Source organism: Lepisosteus platostomus, chromosome 12 (assembly GCF_059453375.1).
Source record: "Lepisosteus platostomus isolate fLepPlt1 chromosome 12, fLepPlt1.hap1, whole genome shotgun sequence".
In the NCBI taxonomy this organism is placed as follows: domain Eukaryota; kingdom Metazoa; phylum Chordata; class Actinopteri; order Semionotiformes; family Lepisosteidae; genus Lepisosteus; species Lepisosteus platostomus.
The window spans coordinates 17,320,422-17,339,138 of NC_142622.1; the positions used below are offsets into that span (position 1 = coordinate 17,320,422).

An 18,717-nucleotide genomic window follows, 5' to 3' on the forward strand; every position below is an offset into this window, starting at 1 on the left:
TGTCCATTGCAAGACACCCATGCACACAAACAGGGAAAATTTAGTTGCCCCAATTGATCTAGCCTGCATTTCTTTGGATGGTGGGAGGGAAATGCTGCACCTAGCAGATGCTATCTTAAACATGGGCAGAACATGTAAAATCCAGATGGGAACCACCAGAATCAAACCCAGGACCCAAGAGCTGTGAGCTTCTATTGCATGTATTTCTGGGCATTTGTCTAGCCCTCTCTTGAAAGGGTGTATTACATATGTTTTTTTATTATTAAAAAATAAAGATTATATATCTGTATATATGTCTCCAGAGCTCTCCAGATAACCCACAGCAGTCCACCCCCTCCACACCTCTCCTCTCCCGTACTCATACTGATTAACATAGTTGGCCTCACATCGCAGCCTCGAATGGCATCCATGGCCAGCAGGTCGTTGCCATGGCGCAGCTGGAACTTGACCATCTCCTCGGCAGCCCGCAGGTCAGTGAGCTCCTGGTCCTGCGATTTGCTGCACTCCTTGATCATGTCCTTCAGGAGCAGCGCGTACTTGCTCATCCTCTGGATGGGCTTCAGCAGATAGGAGGCCAGGTCCATTCTATCTCCCAGCTCCAGCTGCTTGTTCTAGAAACCATAGCAGATGGAGGATTAGAAACAAAATGAAAAACTGACCAGTCTGCTCAAGGTTGAATGTTTGCAATGCAGTTCTGGCTACTACAAAGCCATGGCCTTCCTTCTGGTGATAGAATTGTATTGACTTGAATCATGTTTCTAAGGGTGTTGTTATCTGTATGATCACGTTTCTTCTGCTATTTATTCACACTTTCAGCTAAAAAGTCCAGGAATGTATATGGACAATCTTGTCTGGAATGATTTGTGAGCAGCACTATCTTTTTGTGAACGTGTGGTGGGCAAATTGTACATAACAGTCGATATTAAGTCTTAGCGGTGCATTATACAATTTGAACATAACATTGATTTAAATTTCATGCTTTGAACTGTATTTATTAATTTAATTTTTGTTTTCCCTTTTTGTTTACAAAAGAAGTAAATGATGTACATATTTTTATTAGTAGCGGCTTCAAGCTCAGCTTGCCAATAAAGACATATTTCAGTTAAACGTTGTAAAAAGTATTATTTGGACTCGTAGAGTGACACCTGATGCACTGTGGGATTACATTTCACATCACATTAGGAGACTGGCCAGGATGAAGCTTACGAATTTGGACTCACCTTAAAGAAGCCGTTGCCATGACTGGCTAACAGAGCATCTGATTGTGGCTTGTTCTTGCTGTACAAAGCATACATCCCAAATTGTTCCTCCTTCAAAGAAAAAGGTGTTTTCTATCATAAAATTGGATGTTTTTCAATTTCCATTTTGTTATGCTCATCGTAAATAAGGAACTAGATTTAGAAATGCACCTACAGCATACGTGAATAATAGCTTGTAAGCACAGTTGAGAAACTTACGTGTCGAAGGAAACAGCTGCTGACGGACAGCGGGGACTCCACACAGTGCTCCAGTTCTTTGAGAAAATACTGACTGTGAAAATCATACAGTTTCTCCATATTTCCAAAGATGATGTTGCGCTTTCCTCTTAAATCCTGGGGCAGGTCTATCCTTTCCATCTCCGGAAAATAGTTTTCAATTATATAACCAAGTGATCGAACATATTCCCTCTCCGTGGAAATCATTTCATCCATAATGTGCTGCATTTTGCTGTTTTAAAACACCAAAATCATGGTTACATCATAGTGCATGCAGTCATGTATATAAGTATTCTTGTACAATACATTGTTCTACATTTGGTTTTGATGAAAAAAATTCAAAAGGAAATAAATTGATAACATGATGTTACAATTATTTATGGCTTATTATTATGGCTTATCTCTTGTCCTTGATATTTGTGAGGGTGCTATTTCTAAAAATAGCATTTATTCTCCTGATATTTCTAAGTCACTTCCAGACAGAAAATTCAAAACAAATCAGTTTTCAGTTAGTAAGAGCACTTCCAGCTTCTTTTCAATGAAGGAGAAGCCATCACAGCCAGATTTTTGAACTGAGAAAGGGAAATTACAGAGCTTGTACCTGCTCTGCTTACTGACGTCTCCGTCAGAGCGTCTGCTGTGCATTCTGGGAGGGGAGGACAGGCTGCGGCTCCGGCACAGCTGCGGGCTTTTCACGTCAGGCCTTTGCAGCTTTTTTTCTGCGGCCACGTTATTGGCCACTTCCAGCCCCCTAATGTAGACACCCGTGTACCCGTGGCTACTCTCCCTCGAGGAAGCGTCATGGCCGACGTTTTTCTTCATCATCTTTTTCAACGGCTGCTTCCTGTGCCGCGCCGCTGGGGAGCACACGGGTTCCGACCAGCAGGAGGCAGAGGAGTCCACAGTGCAGTCGCTATCGGTGTCGTCAAACACAGCCGGGCTCGGCCCGCTTTGCTCGGACCCAGCTTGAAAGGGGGCCAGAAACAAAGAGTGGCTTTTAGAGAATGGGACATCCTCGCGCCCGTGAGGACTCATTTTTCTGGACTCCTGAGTCTGCGTGGGGTTTATGCAACTGTCACTGACACGTCGACATGAAGGCTGTCTGACTCCCATTTTTCCTTCAGTTTTTTTGGAGTCAGCTGGCGATGTCAGCCCACAGCTTTTGGGTGTCGTCGTGGCTCTAGCTAAGACTTCTTCCAGATGCTGTCTGGTTTGCTGACATTTCATCCAGTGGCTGTTCCACTCCTTCAGCTTGCTGGGGCTGTTGAGATTCAACACCATTTCATTTAGAGTGTGGAAATTCTCTGGCGAGAACTTTTTAGCCTCGCGGTGATAGTCCTGCAGGATCTGAATCTCTGCTGGAGAGAGCCTGGGAGTGCTGTCTTCCACATTCAGTTTCCTAAAGTATTCATTGCAGTGTTCCACCCATTGGTCAGCCTAGAAAAACAGAGTAACTCCAGTTACCAACAGCCAAACAATGTAAGGGCAGCAGGCAGATGACTCCTGAGTTTGGATTGGAAAGAAGGTTTAAGGAAAAAGAGAAGAAAACATTTTTTGAAAAGTAATATATCAATGCAAAGTTAATCAAAAGCCTTCATTGTGATAAATTCTCCTGCCTGAATCGTATTACCCTGCAATTATTTAGGTTTAAGTTGTATATTAGACAGAATTAGTACACTAACATTATATTTTTGTCTGTAAAAATGAGTTATTACATCATCATATAATGTCATACACCCAAGTTAGAGGAATGTTCTCACATATTCTCATAGTATTAGATACAGTACGTAGTATATCAAGGCCTCAGCAAAATATTTATCTTGAACATCAAAGAAGTGGGCATTTCTTCCATCATACAAACTGATGCTTTCTGCAGATTAGCTAAGACTACACAAATAACACTGAAGACACTGTTTCCTGACTGAACATACAGTATACAGTATGGGCAACAACTCTGCTCCTATGCTAAACAGAAAATTTAAGGCTAATTAGCCAGGATGGAGCTGTTACCACAATAAGCCACTCAAAGCTGCAGCAACCACAATAAGAGACTGGAAATTCTTAACAGACATCAATGGCTTATTGGATTTGAATGCATTTATGATTTAGAACATTTTACACAGTGTGACTTCTTATGACCAACCTAACACTATAAAAATGACACTCAAGAAATGAATCAAGACATTAAAAAAATTACCGTATCATAAAACTCATACAGATTGACCAATATTTCCAGCTCAGTCCTTCGCCTCTCGATTCTGCCAATGGTGTTGTGCAAGTGCAGTTTAAAGTCCTGCACCTTTTGTTCTAGGTGAGCATCTTTGAAAAGGGAGGTGTTAGCGATGGCTTTGGACTCCTTGATGAGCTGCATCCCCCTTTTCTGATGTTGCTGTGGAAACAGGGTGCAATTAATCTTTGTACACACAAATACAAATGTTCAGGGACAATGTTAAATAAGGATAATACAGGAGTATGTTTAAAAAAGCAGTTTTTCCACCATAGATACATACTGCAGACTCCTCGAGAAACATTGCTAAGCTCTGTCGCATCTGCTTCAGACCAGCTAAAGACATAGTCATAGAATCCAGAGGAGCGAGGTACTTCTCTCCCTCCACAGAAAACCACAATTTTATCTGTAGAGAAAAAAACAAAATTTACCTCACATTGACTTTGCTGATTTCAGGGAGAGTTCACAGTAACTTCCAAACAAAATCATCATCATTTCAAAAACCTATCCCTTCAATTTCAAACTAATGCTCCCTGTCCTTTGCCTCAGAATATACTGTACTTCTAATACTTTTGAAACGGGGATGCTTCCTTCTGTATTTTTGACATCAGGATGAAAATCAGCCATGAAACTAACATGAAAGAAGTTATTATAGAGGGGCTTATAAACTCACCAGCCATAGTATTGGGAACCCCCACTGAATACTGTGATGGGGCTCTGCAAGTAGAGAGAGCAGGTGGAATAGGATGTAATATGTATCTTATCTGAAAGTCTAGTCTTAACAGAGTGTTCCAACAGGATCTCCTACACTTGATGTTGTGATTAGAGTAATGATGTGTGGGAGATAACATCAATTTGTTTTACTGGTTCTCAGCAGAATTGAGGTCTGTGGACATTTCTGACCAGGGGAAGGTGACAGAAGTCTTCCTCATGTCCCTAAAGTCAACCACTCATTGCCTGTCACTGAGAGGGTCTATACCTCAGACCAGTTGTTCCTCATATTTTGGCTGGCAAGTGTAAAAAGCTTCACTTTACATTCATCTGTTTTTGAATATCTTAACCGTAGAGTTGTCAATGTCCTACCTGGTTACTTCCTTCTTCAAACCTACGTATCTCCAAGAGACTCTCCAACTGTTTCAGAGACTTGTTGGACAGAATTACTAGCTTATGAACTTCTTCATCCACCTGATTGTACAACGCAGTGACCATATCAATGGCATCCCTGTAAACACCAAAATTAAGACAAATGAGGCTCATTAGTTATCATCCATAAATTAAGGGAAATACATTGTACAGTCCCAGATACAATATTCTAAAGACAATTGTCTTGCTTTAGTGATTTAGGACAAATAATGTGATACATTAATGTTGGAGTACTCTAAAATTGTGTAATGTAGGGAAGATTAAACATGTTATCTGAAACTACCTTCCCTAAATTTACATCCAGCTGTCTATGGGCACATCCGTCTCTTAGTGATTGCATTTGTTTAGGTCTTTCCAAGATTTTCTGCAAAATGCTGTCTTGGAGACGCCCAGTGACATAATGTACTAAAGGATCTACAATTATCACATCTCTACAAAAATGTTGTGCGTCAGCCTTTCTCTTTTGTAGTAGACTGCTGGCAGAATTCAAACAAGTTTGACGAGCAAGAGCTCCCTCTTCGAAAATATATGGTGATTATTCCTCATAATTATACCACACTGCATACCACAAACCTAGGTAATAATGTAGTGGATGATAGGAATGCAGTTTTCGAAGGTCAGTGCAATGTATTTTTATATAGTTACATTACCATATAAGCTAGGGAGCTGACAATTCTCTTGCTGTTTCCAGCTAAGAAAAACAGCAGCTGAAATCTCACCAGTGAGCTATCTTGGAGCGTCTGGGCCAGCTAGAAAAATATAACCAGTCCTGGGCATTCAAAACCACCTAACATGACTGTGAAGGAGTGTAGACTCTTAAATGGCTTTTTGATTCTTTAAGGTTCTTGGGGTGTGTTGGTGGCAGCCATTACAATGCTAATCAAAAGCCAAAATGGCAGCCAGTTTCCAAACAATTGTAACTGGGACTCATAAAGTTTAAACTACAAGATGAAAGGCTATGCTTTAAAATTCAGCCAGCTACTGTTTGGCACTGGGGAAAGGAGCTGCTGCTTTGTGATTGGAGAAGAGTAACATAGAATTTTAATTAAAACTCCAATCCACCCTGCAAATGGAAATTCATACAGAGGCATCTTGAGTCGAGGCACAGAAACTCCGCAACAAGAACATGGTTATACTGTAAATGAATAAAAACTCTCCAACGATAAAATACTCATGTTACAGATTCACTATATGTCTTTCAAAGGTTCTTAATCTATTAACCAAATTTGAACTTTGATGATTGGGAAAATTTGTGGCAACTGGAGCCCATATTCCCTGGATTAATGTGAGATGGAACAGAGATTCAAAGATGCCCCTAAAATGTAAGAAATTAAGTTGAGCATTTCATCTACTATTTAATTGTTGCAAGGGATTAATTCGTTTACTCATCCACTAAATTCAAATCAATGATTACAATAAGAGAAATACAAAATGTTCTTTACTGAAATGGCATGGATGTTATTCAGCTGTTATTTGCTGATTACAAATATTTTTAAACAACTTGATATGTTTGTACACATAGTGATGTGTTTCTGACAGGGGCACATATACAGCATTGATGTGCCATAACAACATGCAATTGTTCAAATGCACAAAGGAGTTGTGGGAGCTTGTAACAAGCTACTTGGCCAATGTTGTCAAAGACAACACCCATGCTTTTTTCAAGAAGTGAACAGATGTGAGAGTACTGTAGGTCACTTTGGCTAATGGCGTCTACGAGATGAATAAATATTGTGAATGTAAAACGCATGGGTGTGATCGTCAGATCAATCCACCACTAGCAACCAAGTGTGCTAAACAGGCTGAGCAACCTTCACTCGTTTGCAATCTTCCTTATATTCTGCTGTCTCCCACCTGTGATTCTCACTTTCACAGAACTCCTCTTTCTTGATTCTGGCCAGATTGGTTCCTCCCTGTAGTCGGAGCCGGATCAAGTGCCTGTCATCCAGGACATTCTTCATGAGGAGTCTGTGTCTGCTGATCACCTCTGCAACTTCCTAAAACAGCCATTGATTATTTTCCACTGTTGTACTCAGAAAAGTACTGCTGTCAACATTGTTTGGTTTTTGGTTTGTCTTTGCATGTTCTGCTGACATTTAAATTCTTGCACCCGCTAAGTGTTCAATTTGAACATTGAAGTTCTGATTTAAAAGTAAAGTGTGTAATTAAAACATCATTGAAAGGGACTGAGCGTGTTTTAAGGCACTGGATGTATACAAAAGTATGTTTTACATTAAAGACTGAAAAACAAACATGATTACCAAACGTTTTCTAAAGCACTTGTAATTAGTTTTGATTTTTCCAGCATTAAAATGTGCATATGATTGAGTGGGGAGCTGGGTCAGCATGCATTGGTGGCAAAGGAACCAGTAAAGGATAATACTGTGCCAAGAATCAATGCGTCACACCTGAAGAAGGGTCAACAACAGAAACATTTAGCACGGCATTCACTTTCACTTGTTAAAATGTCTACTGTATATACATGTTCAATATACATATTAATTTTTAATTTTTAATTTTTAATGGTTGGCAGGGAACAAATGAACCTGACCATGCTCAGTCTTCTTCAGGAGCAAGTTGAGGATAGTAAGTGATATTCAGACATATGGAGTTGGCTGACCTGGGCAGTGGAGAGAGGACTTTGGGAGCTCAGGGTTGAGATGGAGCTCTGAAGGGTGGAGATGGCAGCATTACAGCTGCTTGCAAAGGGCTCAATTTTCTGCAATTCAGAAAACAATTAATAAAATTAAATATTATGAAACATTACAGCCTGGTATTGTTTATACTGGCTAGCTCAGACGTAGATGGCCTGCTTTTGGATTGTCCGTGATTTGCCTTCATACATGTTCTTTTGTTTGGTCCTTTAATTAATAAATGGCTGCGTAAACTCTTTGGCAATATATAAAACCAAGGATCTTAGACCATTGTAATCTAATGGGGATCACATTTCAGTAAACACTGAACAAAACAGTGTCCCGTGACAGGGCAGGGGTGAAAACCTTTTGAGGAATTGAGTGACTTCTGAAGTATTATCTTGCCACCAAAAGCAGAGTACTCTGTCTGGTTGAGGACCTCATTTTTAAAAGTGACAGCTCCTATTCACATTTCCAAGAAGCTATATGCACTGGAAACATTAGCTCTTTTGACAAATACCAGTCTAACAAGAACAAGCAGATGAAATGACAGATGTACAAAGATTGTATAATCTTTGTTTCTGCTCAACAGCAAAAGAATGCTACAGTACATGTGAAAAGCCTATATTGGTTAAGCGGTGGTGGAAAAGTTACTTAAAAAGTAATCCATTACAGTTACAAACTACCTGTGTAGGCGATTACTTTTTTCATGGGAAGTTGGGGGGGGGTAGCTTCTAAGAGGAAATGTATTACTTGCATTGCAGCTGAAATTATTAATACTGTAGGTCACTTTAACTGTTGACATTTTAAAATAAATTTTCCCCATTGTCCTGTTAGTTTTAAAAAGTAAAGTCTTATACAAGTAACTTGTAGCTGTAACAGATTAATTTTTCAAAGTAAGCTTCACCAACGCTTGTGAATACTCATTACGAATTGCAGTCTCAATTTCAATACAGCCTATCTTCTTTGCTCAGGCTCAGAGGCAGTAATATATGTTTGTGACAAAGAATCACCCTCCAAAAGCAAGCAGCGCTGAGCACGTCCCCTTAAAATAACATGGTCAAACCCAGATGAACCTTTAACCTAGTAAAGAGAAAAACAGACATACCTACATATAGTAAATTACACCTACCCTTCTGAACTGTATCCACTGATTGTGATCATAGAGAAAAGTCCCATCAAACTCTCTGGTGAGCTGACTGGAATCTATGTGTTTGTACAGTGTCTTCAGGGACGTTAGCGGTTCGTACTGTGGAAGGAGAAAATATAGCATGCTTTTCCTGCTCCTCTTTTATTCAACAAGATCATTTAATTCTATCAACATTTAATTCTAAGGTTTTTGCTGTGTATGGAGGCCATCAAGTTAGGTCCCGGAGTACAAACTTAGCTTAGCCTTATTGGGATAAATGCACTCAACACACATTTGTTTCAGCATTTTAGTTGTGTTGTTGTGGTTTTGTAAAAGTCCACATTCTATTTGTTTTATTTATAATGTGTCAGTTCCTACAGACACATGAAAGACTATTAATTCGATTATGAATTATTACTTTTCAAAAGCTTCTGGTATTATTGGAAATCATTACCTGTACAGTCGTGTCTCTTTCAGGTTTGCATGTTGTATCTTTGTCCACAAGCAGTAGAACAGAATAAAGTGCATTTGGCAGCGAAGTCTTTGAGGCAGCATAAAAAAGAAAAGAAAAAGAGCATAGAAGGAGGAGATATCAGTGGAGAAAAAAGACACCATTTACATTTAATTGAGAGAGAAAAGCAGTAAATAATTGTTCAAATGGGAAGTGATGAAGGTACAGTATCATGTAAACAACATCGAAGTCTTCGGGAAATGTTATGTATAATATAAAATGATTGACGACTATACAATATATAGCATATAAGCATTATCCCATTGTAAAATTGCATTATTCAAATGCCCATAGAAGCTGTCTATTTCCTTTTTGGAAAATGAAAATTGTTGGACTTGATTGACAGGTAGGTGTCAATGGTCTGCCCCTTTCTTCCAAAGGGAATCCCAAACTGCAAAATTCTGAAAATAGAACATTGAAGGATCCCCTACATTCTTGCAGTAAAAGAATGTACTTAAAGTATGATGAAATATGAACAAAGCCACTTCTACTTGTTATGTTGATGACTCATACAGTAGGTGTTCAAACATCTTGCGGTTTTACCAACAAGTCGGAACAAGCCAGTGCCAAAACTGACTCTTTCTTCAGAAATGTTACAAAACCAGTTGAGAGACTAAGAGGCAGACTCGGCGAAGGTCTCACACAATCTTTAGAAAATATCATATTCCAAAAAAAAATCATAAGTTAACATTGAAGAATGATATACCAACAAATTCACAATGAAAATCAACGTCAAAAATTAGAAATGTTTGGAAGAGTTTAAAATTGTTTCAAACATTTCCTGCCTTTCAGTATGTCTTGACTCCTTCTGTTAATTAATTTTAGCCTGTGTACTTTTTCAATAAGGTTTAAAAGAAGAAGCAATATTGCATTGAAACCTCACCTGGACTTCTGTTAGTGCTGCGAAAAGGGTTGAAATAGGCTGGTGCTTTCGGGCATCAACTACAACTGTTAGACCTAAATCACGCTTCTCTTTTCTGTTAAAGAAAAAGAAGTGGGGATATCAGAGGAGAGCATTTTACTTCAACTAGAACTTAGCTTCCAGCCTTCTTAAATATCCACAATTGATCTGAAACTTGTTCAACATGATTGTTGAAAGAACCATTCGGACTTTGCTTTTAGGTGACCATGTGTTTTCCAGTGTACCATTTACAATCCAACCAGCTACTAACCATAGCCAGAGGGATGTTTAAAGGGAAGCAGTGGGAAGGGTTGTGTGTGAAAAAGAATGAGCAAGGTCAGAGGTTGAATCTGCAGGAAAAACAGTATTTCTACCAGTAAGCAATTGCATTCTTTAAAGTGTCCAGATTTTGATGAGGTGTCTCTAAAGTGAACAGACAGTTCAATGCAAAGTGCATTTCATTGTGATTAGTTTTCATTGGATCCCAGAGCGTACATACTGTATACCAATCATACAGGTTCGCAAACAAGTTGCTTTTGAGGCTTTGAACAGCTGTGTCAAATATGCAGGTTCTAATTTTTATTATTAAAAGACTGAGCTTTAAATTAAATCAAGTCAATCTTTTAGGGTACACTCACACAATGTATTAACAGGCAAGGTATAGTGACCTCAAAAGATCGAAACTCCTACGAGGGCAAAAAGCCAATAAACTATGAATCTGGTCTTTTGGCATGGTGGGATGTCTGAGACCTGTTGCTTGTAAATATTTTTGTATAATTATGAACACATTTTGGAGTTATTTGTCAAAGGAAGCATTCCTACATTATATGAGCTCTTCATGTATTGTTCAAAAAACAACTTCAAACCATAAAAATCCTTCAGCAAGATCCTACAGCAAATACCATTTTAACAGCATATTTCAACTAAATGAAAAATAGCCTAAGGAAGATACAATATTAAAGAGGAGACATTTTCAAAAGGTTTTATGCATGAATTTGCATCTTTAAGGCTCATATTTTGTGGTTTGAGGGAAATTTTCAAAACTCAGAAATGGAGGGCTTTCTGAGACAGATTACAGAATTCCTTAGATTAAACCCCAGCTAGGGTTAGGGTTAGGATTCCAACAATACTTTGAAACTTTTTAGCATCATTGCTGTATTTCTTGCCACAAGAGAACTATAGGAAGAGTAATATTTTTCTTCCATCTTTAATTTTTTTGTTCTGGTATATTTCGCTGCTTGTGTTGCTTTGCACATGATATTCCAAAAGTGAGTCAAATTAAAAGTGTTAAAAAAACCCATTCTATTGTGTAACTCTCTTAATTTTGTCTTTTCAAATGGAACCAGAAGAATCAATGGAGTCAAAATTGGATGATTCTTGTAACCCTAATCCTAGCTTGGCATATACACGTGTAAATACCATTTTAACAGCATTTTTCAGCTGAAAGAAAAATAGCCTAAAGAAGGTACAATATTTGAGGATACATTTGCTAAAAGTCTAATGTGTGGATTTGCATGTTTAAGGCCTATATTTTGCGGTTTAGGAGACATTTTGAAATCTATCAAATGGAGGGCTTTCTGAGATGGATTACAAAATTCCTTTGATAGAACCGCAGCTAGGGTTAGGGTTAAGACTCCAACAGTACTTGGGCACAAGTGAATTTTTGGAAGAGTAAATTCTTTTCTAACATCTTTTTTTTTTGTTCTGATCTACAGTGTATTTAGCAGCTGTATTGCACTGCATATTTCAAGGATGGTATTCCAAAACTGAGTCAAATTAAATAGTGTTAAGAAAACCCATTCTATTGTATCAACTCTCTCAATTTTCTCATTTCAAATGGAACCCAAAGTATAAATGAAGTCAAAATTGGTTGGTTCTTCTAACCCTAACCCTATCCTGGCCTGGTAAGCATACTCTGTAAATACCATTTTTCCACTGTTTGCAAAATACCCTAAAGAAGGTACAATATCGAAGACGATACATTTTCTTAAGGTTATTAGCATGGATCTGCATGTCTAAGGCCCATATTTTATGGTTTGAGTGACATTTTCAAATCTCAGAAATGAAGGGCTTTCTGAGACGGATTACAGAATTCCTCAGATTAAACCACAGCTAGGGTTAGGATTAGAATTCCAACAGTACTTAGACACATTTTAGCTTCATTGCTGTATTCATTGGCACAAGGGAACATTAGGAAAAGTGATCATTTCTAACGTTTAATTTGTTTGTTCGGATATATTTGGCTGCTTCTATTGCTCTGCACATGGTTAAGGTGAGTCAAATTAAAAGTGTGTAAACTCTCTCAATTGTGTTATTTCAAGTGGAACCAGAAGTACAAATGGAGTCAAAATTGGATGGTCCTTGTAACCCTAACCGTACCGTGGCTCATGTAAATACCATTTTACAGCATCTTTCAACTGAATGAAACATAGCCCAAAAGCCCAAAGAAGGTAAAATATTGAAGAGCACATATTTTCAAAATGTCTTATCCATGAATTTGTTTTTTAAGGCCCATATTTTGTGGTTTGAGGGATATTTTCAAATCTTAGAAATGGAGAGCTTTCTGAGATGCATTACAGAATTCCTCAGATTGAACCCCAGCTAGGGTTAGGATTCCAACAATACTTAGACACTTTTTAGCTTAATTGCTGTATTTTTGCCATAAGAGAACTTTAGGATGAGTGATGCTTTTCTCCTGTCTTTAATTTTTTTGTCTTTTGATTTATTTGGCTGCTTGTCTTGCACTGCACATTTCCGTAATGGTATTCCAAAATGGAGTCCAATTAAAAGTGTCAAGAAACCCATTCCAATGTGTAAGCCCTCTCAATTTGCTCATTTCAAATGAAACCAGAAGTATAAATGGAGTCAAACTTGGATGGTTCTTTTAACACTAACCCTAGCCTGGCCTGGTAAATCCAGAAGTGTCCTCACATGTTGTGTTCCTGCCAATGGTTTAATTTATCCTGCATAAACAAATAATATTTTGCATGAAATGGTTCTAGCAGAGTAACTCTTTTTTTCTTGCAGTTCTTCACTTAATTTTTGAGGTTCTCACAAGGTGGCTTCCAATGTGAGACTTTATTACAATCACAAAAACAACCAAAGCAAAAATTGACGGTCCTGAACACAAATTCTTTCAATGAGTTATCAGAAATCTACTGTCTCATGACAAATTAAAAAAAACATTCAGCAGACAGAGGTGATCCAACATCAGTCAGTACATTGCAGTTAAAAATAAGACATAGTTCCCTTACCTCAGAGTGATGTAGTAATACATTATCAAGCGAAATAGTTCTTTGGCTGTGCAGTTTTCATTAAGCCAAATCCTGGTTCGTGTGCAGACCTGCATAACTGCATGCCCATTACGGTCTCTATTTCCTGAGATAGAATAAAAAAAGAATTGATAAAAGTCCACCAAGATGCATCCACATACTGCATGATCAACAGAAAGGGTGTCTATCATTAGTGTTATGTGATGGCCATCACAAACTCATCATGGCCCTCAAAGTAAAGAGGAGGCTTTGCATTAGAACTCATCCAGGTTTCTCACCAAACCAAAAGCTTTTTTCAGTCTCCCAAATGCTTTTTCCAGACTGCTTTACCCACACCAATAGCACTGTGCATGCCCTTTTTAAATAATAAATGCCACTACATAAGCCCATTTAAGAATGTGGAATTCAACCCTTTACCATCCATCTATTTCAAGCTTATCCTCTTCCAATTCAAGGCTGCAAGGGAACCGGAACCTATTCCGGCAAGCAACAGGCACAAGGCAGGGTACATCCTTGACAGGACACCAGTCCATTGCAGGACCAACAATTATTAGACAGGCACTCACACCAATGGACAATTTTTCCAGAAGGCAATCAAATGATCAGTATGATATTGGGCTGTGGGAGGAAACTGGAGCACCCAGAACAAACCTGAACAAATATGGGGAGGACATACAAACTCCACACAGATAGCACTCTAGCAATTAAACCAAGGGCCCCAGCACTGCGAGGCAGAAATTCTAATCACAGTGCCACTAAGCCACCCTCAACCCTTTACCACTAATCTTATACATAATTAACACCTAATGAGACTATTTACAGGAGTTAGAGGCTCTTTGGAGGCCTCTATTGGCAGGTCAGCTCTTTTTGCAGCCAACACATCTGTCCATGTGGGCATCAGCAACACAGCAGAGTGTCAGGCAGTTCTGCTCTGGGTTTTTACACATACATGTACTTTAAAATACATTAATTAACAATATAGACATGTCTTTAATTATTCCTTCCCAATATTGGGTTTCAATGGACCACTAATAACCAAATAATTATTATTATTGGCACGCAACAAGAACACAGCTGAAATGGAGGTCCTAGCAAATTTTGAAAGTGATGCCAGAGTCTCTAATGGGTCCAGAAATCTGTTGCTGCACAAGAGAAGCCTGGTCTTCTGCTAACTAAGAAGGCCCGAATCAGCAGATCACACTCTGATTAAGAACTGGACTATAGTCATATAATACGTCCTTGAAATAATCTTGAGTTCAACCATGCCAGTCTTGATATAGACCTTTGAGGTCTACTGTAATTTTTCCAATACAACTCACAAAGGGTTTGCCTACTTGCAAGTGTAGAGTAGGTTTAGTTAGCACACAAGTCAAACAATCCTGGACATAGTGGAATAGGAATATATAAATTACAGACTGTAGTAGTCTGTAATCTACATTCAATTTACAGCCAAGGCAAAACTGCAGTATTATTTACAGCTTTAACATACCTGGTAAAATGACTGCTCCAGAAACGAGAAGCTCCTGATTGATCTCTGATGCCCCTCTAGGTAGATGAGAAAGACCATCTTCTGATAACACAGTCATGTTTGCACATTCAATTTTGGGAGACCTGCTCGGAATGCTGGCGGTCTGGCTGACTTCACCATTGTGATTATTGCTTTCCAGTTCCCCTTCTACACCTTTCTCACGGAGAACTGATGAGAAAAGAAAAAAAGACTGTTTTTCAAAATATTATTACTTGAAAAGTTTAGTCCAAATATGATGCTGTATTTATACAGTATTTATGCTGTATTACACCAGTAATGTCATTCCTATATATCAAAAACTTTCCAGGTAGGAGGACATTTTCAAATAAAACATAAAATCACATCTAAAATGCATAAAAAGGAAAACAATAAATAGGTTTTGCAGGAAGCAAAGCAGGATTCCAGTATTCATTGCCAGTATTCATTACTATCGTTTTTTTTCTCTTTTTCTCCTTATCTAAAGTGCACACACAGTATGTATGAGGTTCCATTTTTGGGAATCTGTGAGTACTTCAACACTGCCACAATGCATATTCTGAGTAATTACGTACAGTTTCAGTGCTTACGTATCACCTCTAGCATCCTGCAAAGGTTAAACCATTTGTTATACTGAAGATTAGGCATTTCCTACTGTTTTATAAAACACGCATGAGTAATAACTACACCCTCAAATAGCAGCACAAGGCAACTATTGTTTGGGTTGAGATAAAAAAAAATGACTCTGTGCATATTCTTTTAAATCAGGTCAAAGTTTAGGTAAGTTAAAATGTAATGTATATAGTTAAAAGAAACATGGTGATAACAGAAATGGTGTAAAAGCTCAAAATCTTACCACTGCGTTTGACTCACAACAGCTAATTCTGTTTCTTACTCCAGCAACCTAATTATACAAATGTTTCATTTGGACTGCCATGGTTCGAGTTTTCTTAAAACATGGCAATGTTCTATTACAGATCCTGACCAGTGTTTTTCTTAACACTTGGCGTTAGGACAATCTGTGTCATCTGACAAATCCAATGTTATCACTTTATTAATTTAACTTCTCTTAAAGCATCTTCAATAAATCTCATAGTAGAAGAAAGACCTGGATAACAGGTAAAAGAATGCTCATTGATGATTTATTTCATATTACACCATTTAATATCAGCAGGTTCTTCAGCTCAGAATAATATTGGTCACTTAGTGTAGCTTTATTTCCAGAACGTCACAGTACCAATTAGTTAGGTCAAGTGACTTGCACTGCACTGCTATTCCATATTTCTTAACTCCTATTCCATTCAGCCACTTCTTTATGTTCAAATAAGGATAGCCTGCTTCAGGTTAATACTGGTGAGCTGTTATTAAAAGAATGAATGGGTCTTTTGTTGTCTCACTTATGGAATTTTCAACCTTCTTTGATTAAGTATGCGAATTGTGTTCATTTTTTTTAAGTTGCAGGAAGAGTTCAGAAAAAAAGTGTCCTGCCTGCAATTTTTCTTTGCCTTGTTCATACCCTGACGAGTTTTTAAATGTAAGTTAAAAGCCTTTTGCACTCTCTTTCAATGTTTCAGCTTGGTTTGGTGCCTGGGATGTTTCTCCCAGTCTGTTGTCTGTCAACATGAGACTGTACCGCCTGCTAAAACACCAACTACTCCATTGTAGTGAAGCCTGAAGAATTTTTCAAGCACCTGCAATTAACGTCAGAGGGACAGTCTCCCAACAGTCTCCCATCATCAGACACCAGAAACTGAGCACTGTGGACTTGTAACTGCTACGTTTAAAAACATTTCTGAAGTAGGAAAGGATAACAGGGATGGCTGTTAATAGAAATGGCAATATATAGTACAGTGCTGCATGTTTCAGAACCCTTAAAAATCACCCCAAATAGAAAAAATATGTCTATTGTGTTTATTTTTGTACAGAACTTTGTGATCCTCCTGAAAGACCGGCATCATGACAGTATCAACATGCTGTACCTGGGTACCTGTATGAGTTTAAAAACATTTTGAAACATTTTTTCACCAATTTTTCAACAGTCGGCTTTGTGTGGGATCTCACGCCAAGCAAAAAGCAGGCCTCAGGCTCTAAGTCTTCATTTTTTAGTGTAATGTTCACATGTTATAACAAAGACTAACAATGCAGAAGATTTCAGTTCTGATTGACTGATACAACAAAATCAGTACCATCACTGTGTCAATATGTCTCTATTCTGTTGCAGGATGTAGGTGCAGCTGAAGATAATTCAAAGAATATTGTGTTTCTAACTTTGGCCTTCAGATGTTTTCTCAGTTAGGTGTTATTTGGAGGATGGTGTTCAGAAGAGGTGGCGTTACTTCTATAGTGTTTTTTCAAACTTTTAGGAAAACCATTTTCTGCAAAACTGGATGTGTGCTCACAACTTTGTGAGACATTTGAATACATTTCTTTTTTCTTTTGATGGCATCTTTAAAACAATGTCCTACTGATCAGTTGTTTTGAAAGGCACTGAAGCTAGCCAGGAGACAAAAAAGCTGAAGAGTCCCTCTTATGACACAGAAACATTCCAAAAAAATGAAAGCAAGGGATAGGCTCGCAGGTTTCATCTGTCAGTTATTGGTGGTCAACCAAGCAGATGATGGCCAACGTTTTTCTTTTCTTTTTTTCCCCAGCATGGGTTAAGTGTAAAGATCAGGGAACAGGCAGTTGTGCGAAATGCCCTTTACTAGTCCATGAAAGCTTCCTGTAAACTCTGCCACATGGGAAAGCAGATTCTATGCTCTTAAAACTTCTGGAAACTTATTATTCCAGTTACTGCCTTGGACAAGAGACAGACTTTTGCCGCTTAGTCCTATTGTTTTCCAGAAATCATTTCCTGTCCTGAGTTAACATAGTTTATTCTGGTTTATTCATAACCATACCCATTCTTTGTTCTGTGTATTCTGTATTCTACCCAAACAGTTTTTCAGGAGCAAAAATGAGCAAAAATGGGTGTCTTACAATTTGTGTTGAATAACATCATACACTGTATGTACAAATGAATTCAGTATTGGATTAATATTATACTGTAGCGTTTCATTTTGTATACTTCCATGAACCATTATGTACAGTACATTAATAGCAGCCTGCATAATAATAAGTTAAGAATTGTGCTTTCCTATTCCAATTTGTACTATACTTAACAAATGTTATTATACTGTAACTACAAATGATCAGCTCTGATTAGCTTTTTTCATGGCGAAATAAAAATCAGAATCTGATTGATCAAAGGCATATGTCCATATCTGTACATGTTTGTGTCCACAGTCTCAGAAATCTTTGTTCATTTTACAGCATGTCACAGGTAACCTTTAAATGCAGGAAAAGCTGTACTTCATCTTCCATCTGTAACAAAACAATGGAGCAAAGCCCCTGGGGCAGAGCTTAGCCCTTCAGTGCACCATTGGCACGCAACTACCTTGAACTAGACTTGCTTTTAAGAGGGCTGTAGCCTCACATTGAGGCAGGAGGACAGTGTTTTTAGTCTCTATTCACCTGTTGGTTTATCAACAAGGTGAAAGGGGAAACTTGTAGAAATACTTTAACAAAGTTTGTAATTTAATTAAGTTTTATATCATAGAATGCATGTTCAGTAAGATCTCATTAAAAGGACAAATAAAGCTGAATCTCCCTAATCCTGAAGTGATAGGCTATGCGGCAAACATATTTAAAGTCCTAAAATCACAAAACCAAAGCAATGGAGTCCATCAAAATTAGAATTGAAGTAATGAACCAAGCATCCATGTAGAAAACAAAAGAGGCTTCAAACTGCCCAGCTACTTGTTGAAGCACCCTTCAATCAAGTGACTAGATGGGTTTGGGTCAGTAAACTATTATCAGCCAGAATTTCAAGATAGAGCAAATGTTTCCTGTCATCCTCTTATTTGCATTTTACCAAAGTTAT

At 38.2% G+C, this 18,717-nt stretch overlaps 1 protein-coding gene across 3 annotated transcripts in view; it reads right to left on the reverse strand.

Moving 5' to 3' along the window:
- plekhg4b (pleckstrin homology domain containing, family G (with RhoGef domain) member 4B) overlaps positions 1 to 18,717 on the reverse strand; it is a 43,130-nt gene that overhangs the window by 8,454 nt on the left and 15,959 nt on the right. For all 3 annotated transcript variants that reach the window (XM_088601212.1, XM_088601211.1, XM_088601209.1), the window contains exons 4-17: positions 14,781 to 14,987; positions 13,274 to 13,397; positions 10,002 to 10,095; positions 9,062 to 9,148; positions 8,611 to 8,727; positions 7,466 to 7,564; positions 6,700 to 6,842; positions 4,786 to 4,924; positions 3,986 to 4,108; positions 3,673 to 3,864; positions 2,077 to 2,912; positions 1,458 to 1,707; positions 1,221 to 1,310; positions 387 to 611 (exon numbers count right to left, since the gene is read on the reverse strand). In XM_088601212.1, the coding sequence (XP_088457338.1) occupies positions 387 to 611; positions 1,221 to 1,310; positions 1,458 to 1,707; positions 2,077 to 2,912; positions 3,673 to 3,864; positions 3,986 to 4,108; positions 4,786 to 4,924; positions 6,700 to 6,842; positions 7,466 to 7,564; positions 8,611 to 8,727; positions 9,062 to 9,148; positions 10,002 to 10,095; positions 13,274 to 13,397; positions 14,781 to 14,987 (2,726 nt within the window). The remainder of the gene's footprint in view (positions 1 to 386; positions 612 to 1,220; positions 1,311 to 1,457; positions 1,708 to 2,076; positions 2,913 to 3,672; positions 3,865 to 3,985; positions 4,109 to 4,785; positions 4,925 to 6,699; positions 6,843 to 7,465; positions 7,565 to 8,610; positions 8,728 to 9,061; positions 9,149 to 10,001; positions 10,096 to 13,273; positions 13,398 to 14,780; positions 14,988 to 18,717) is intronic.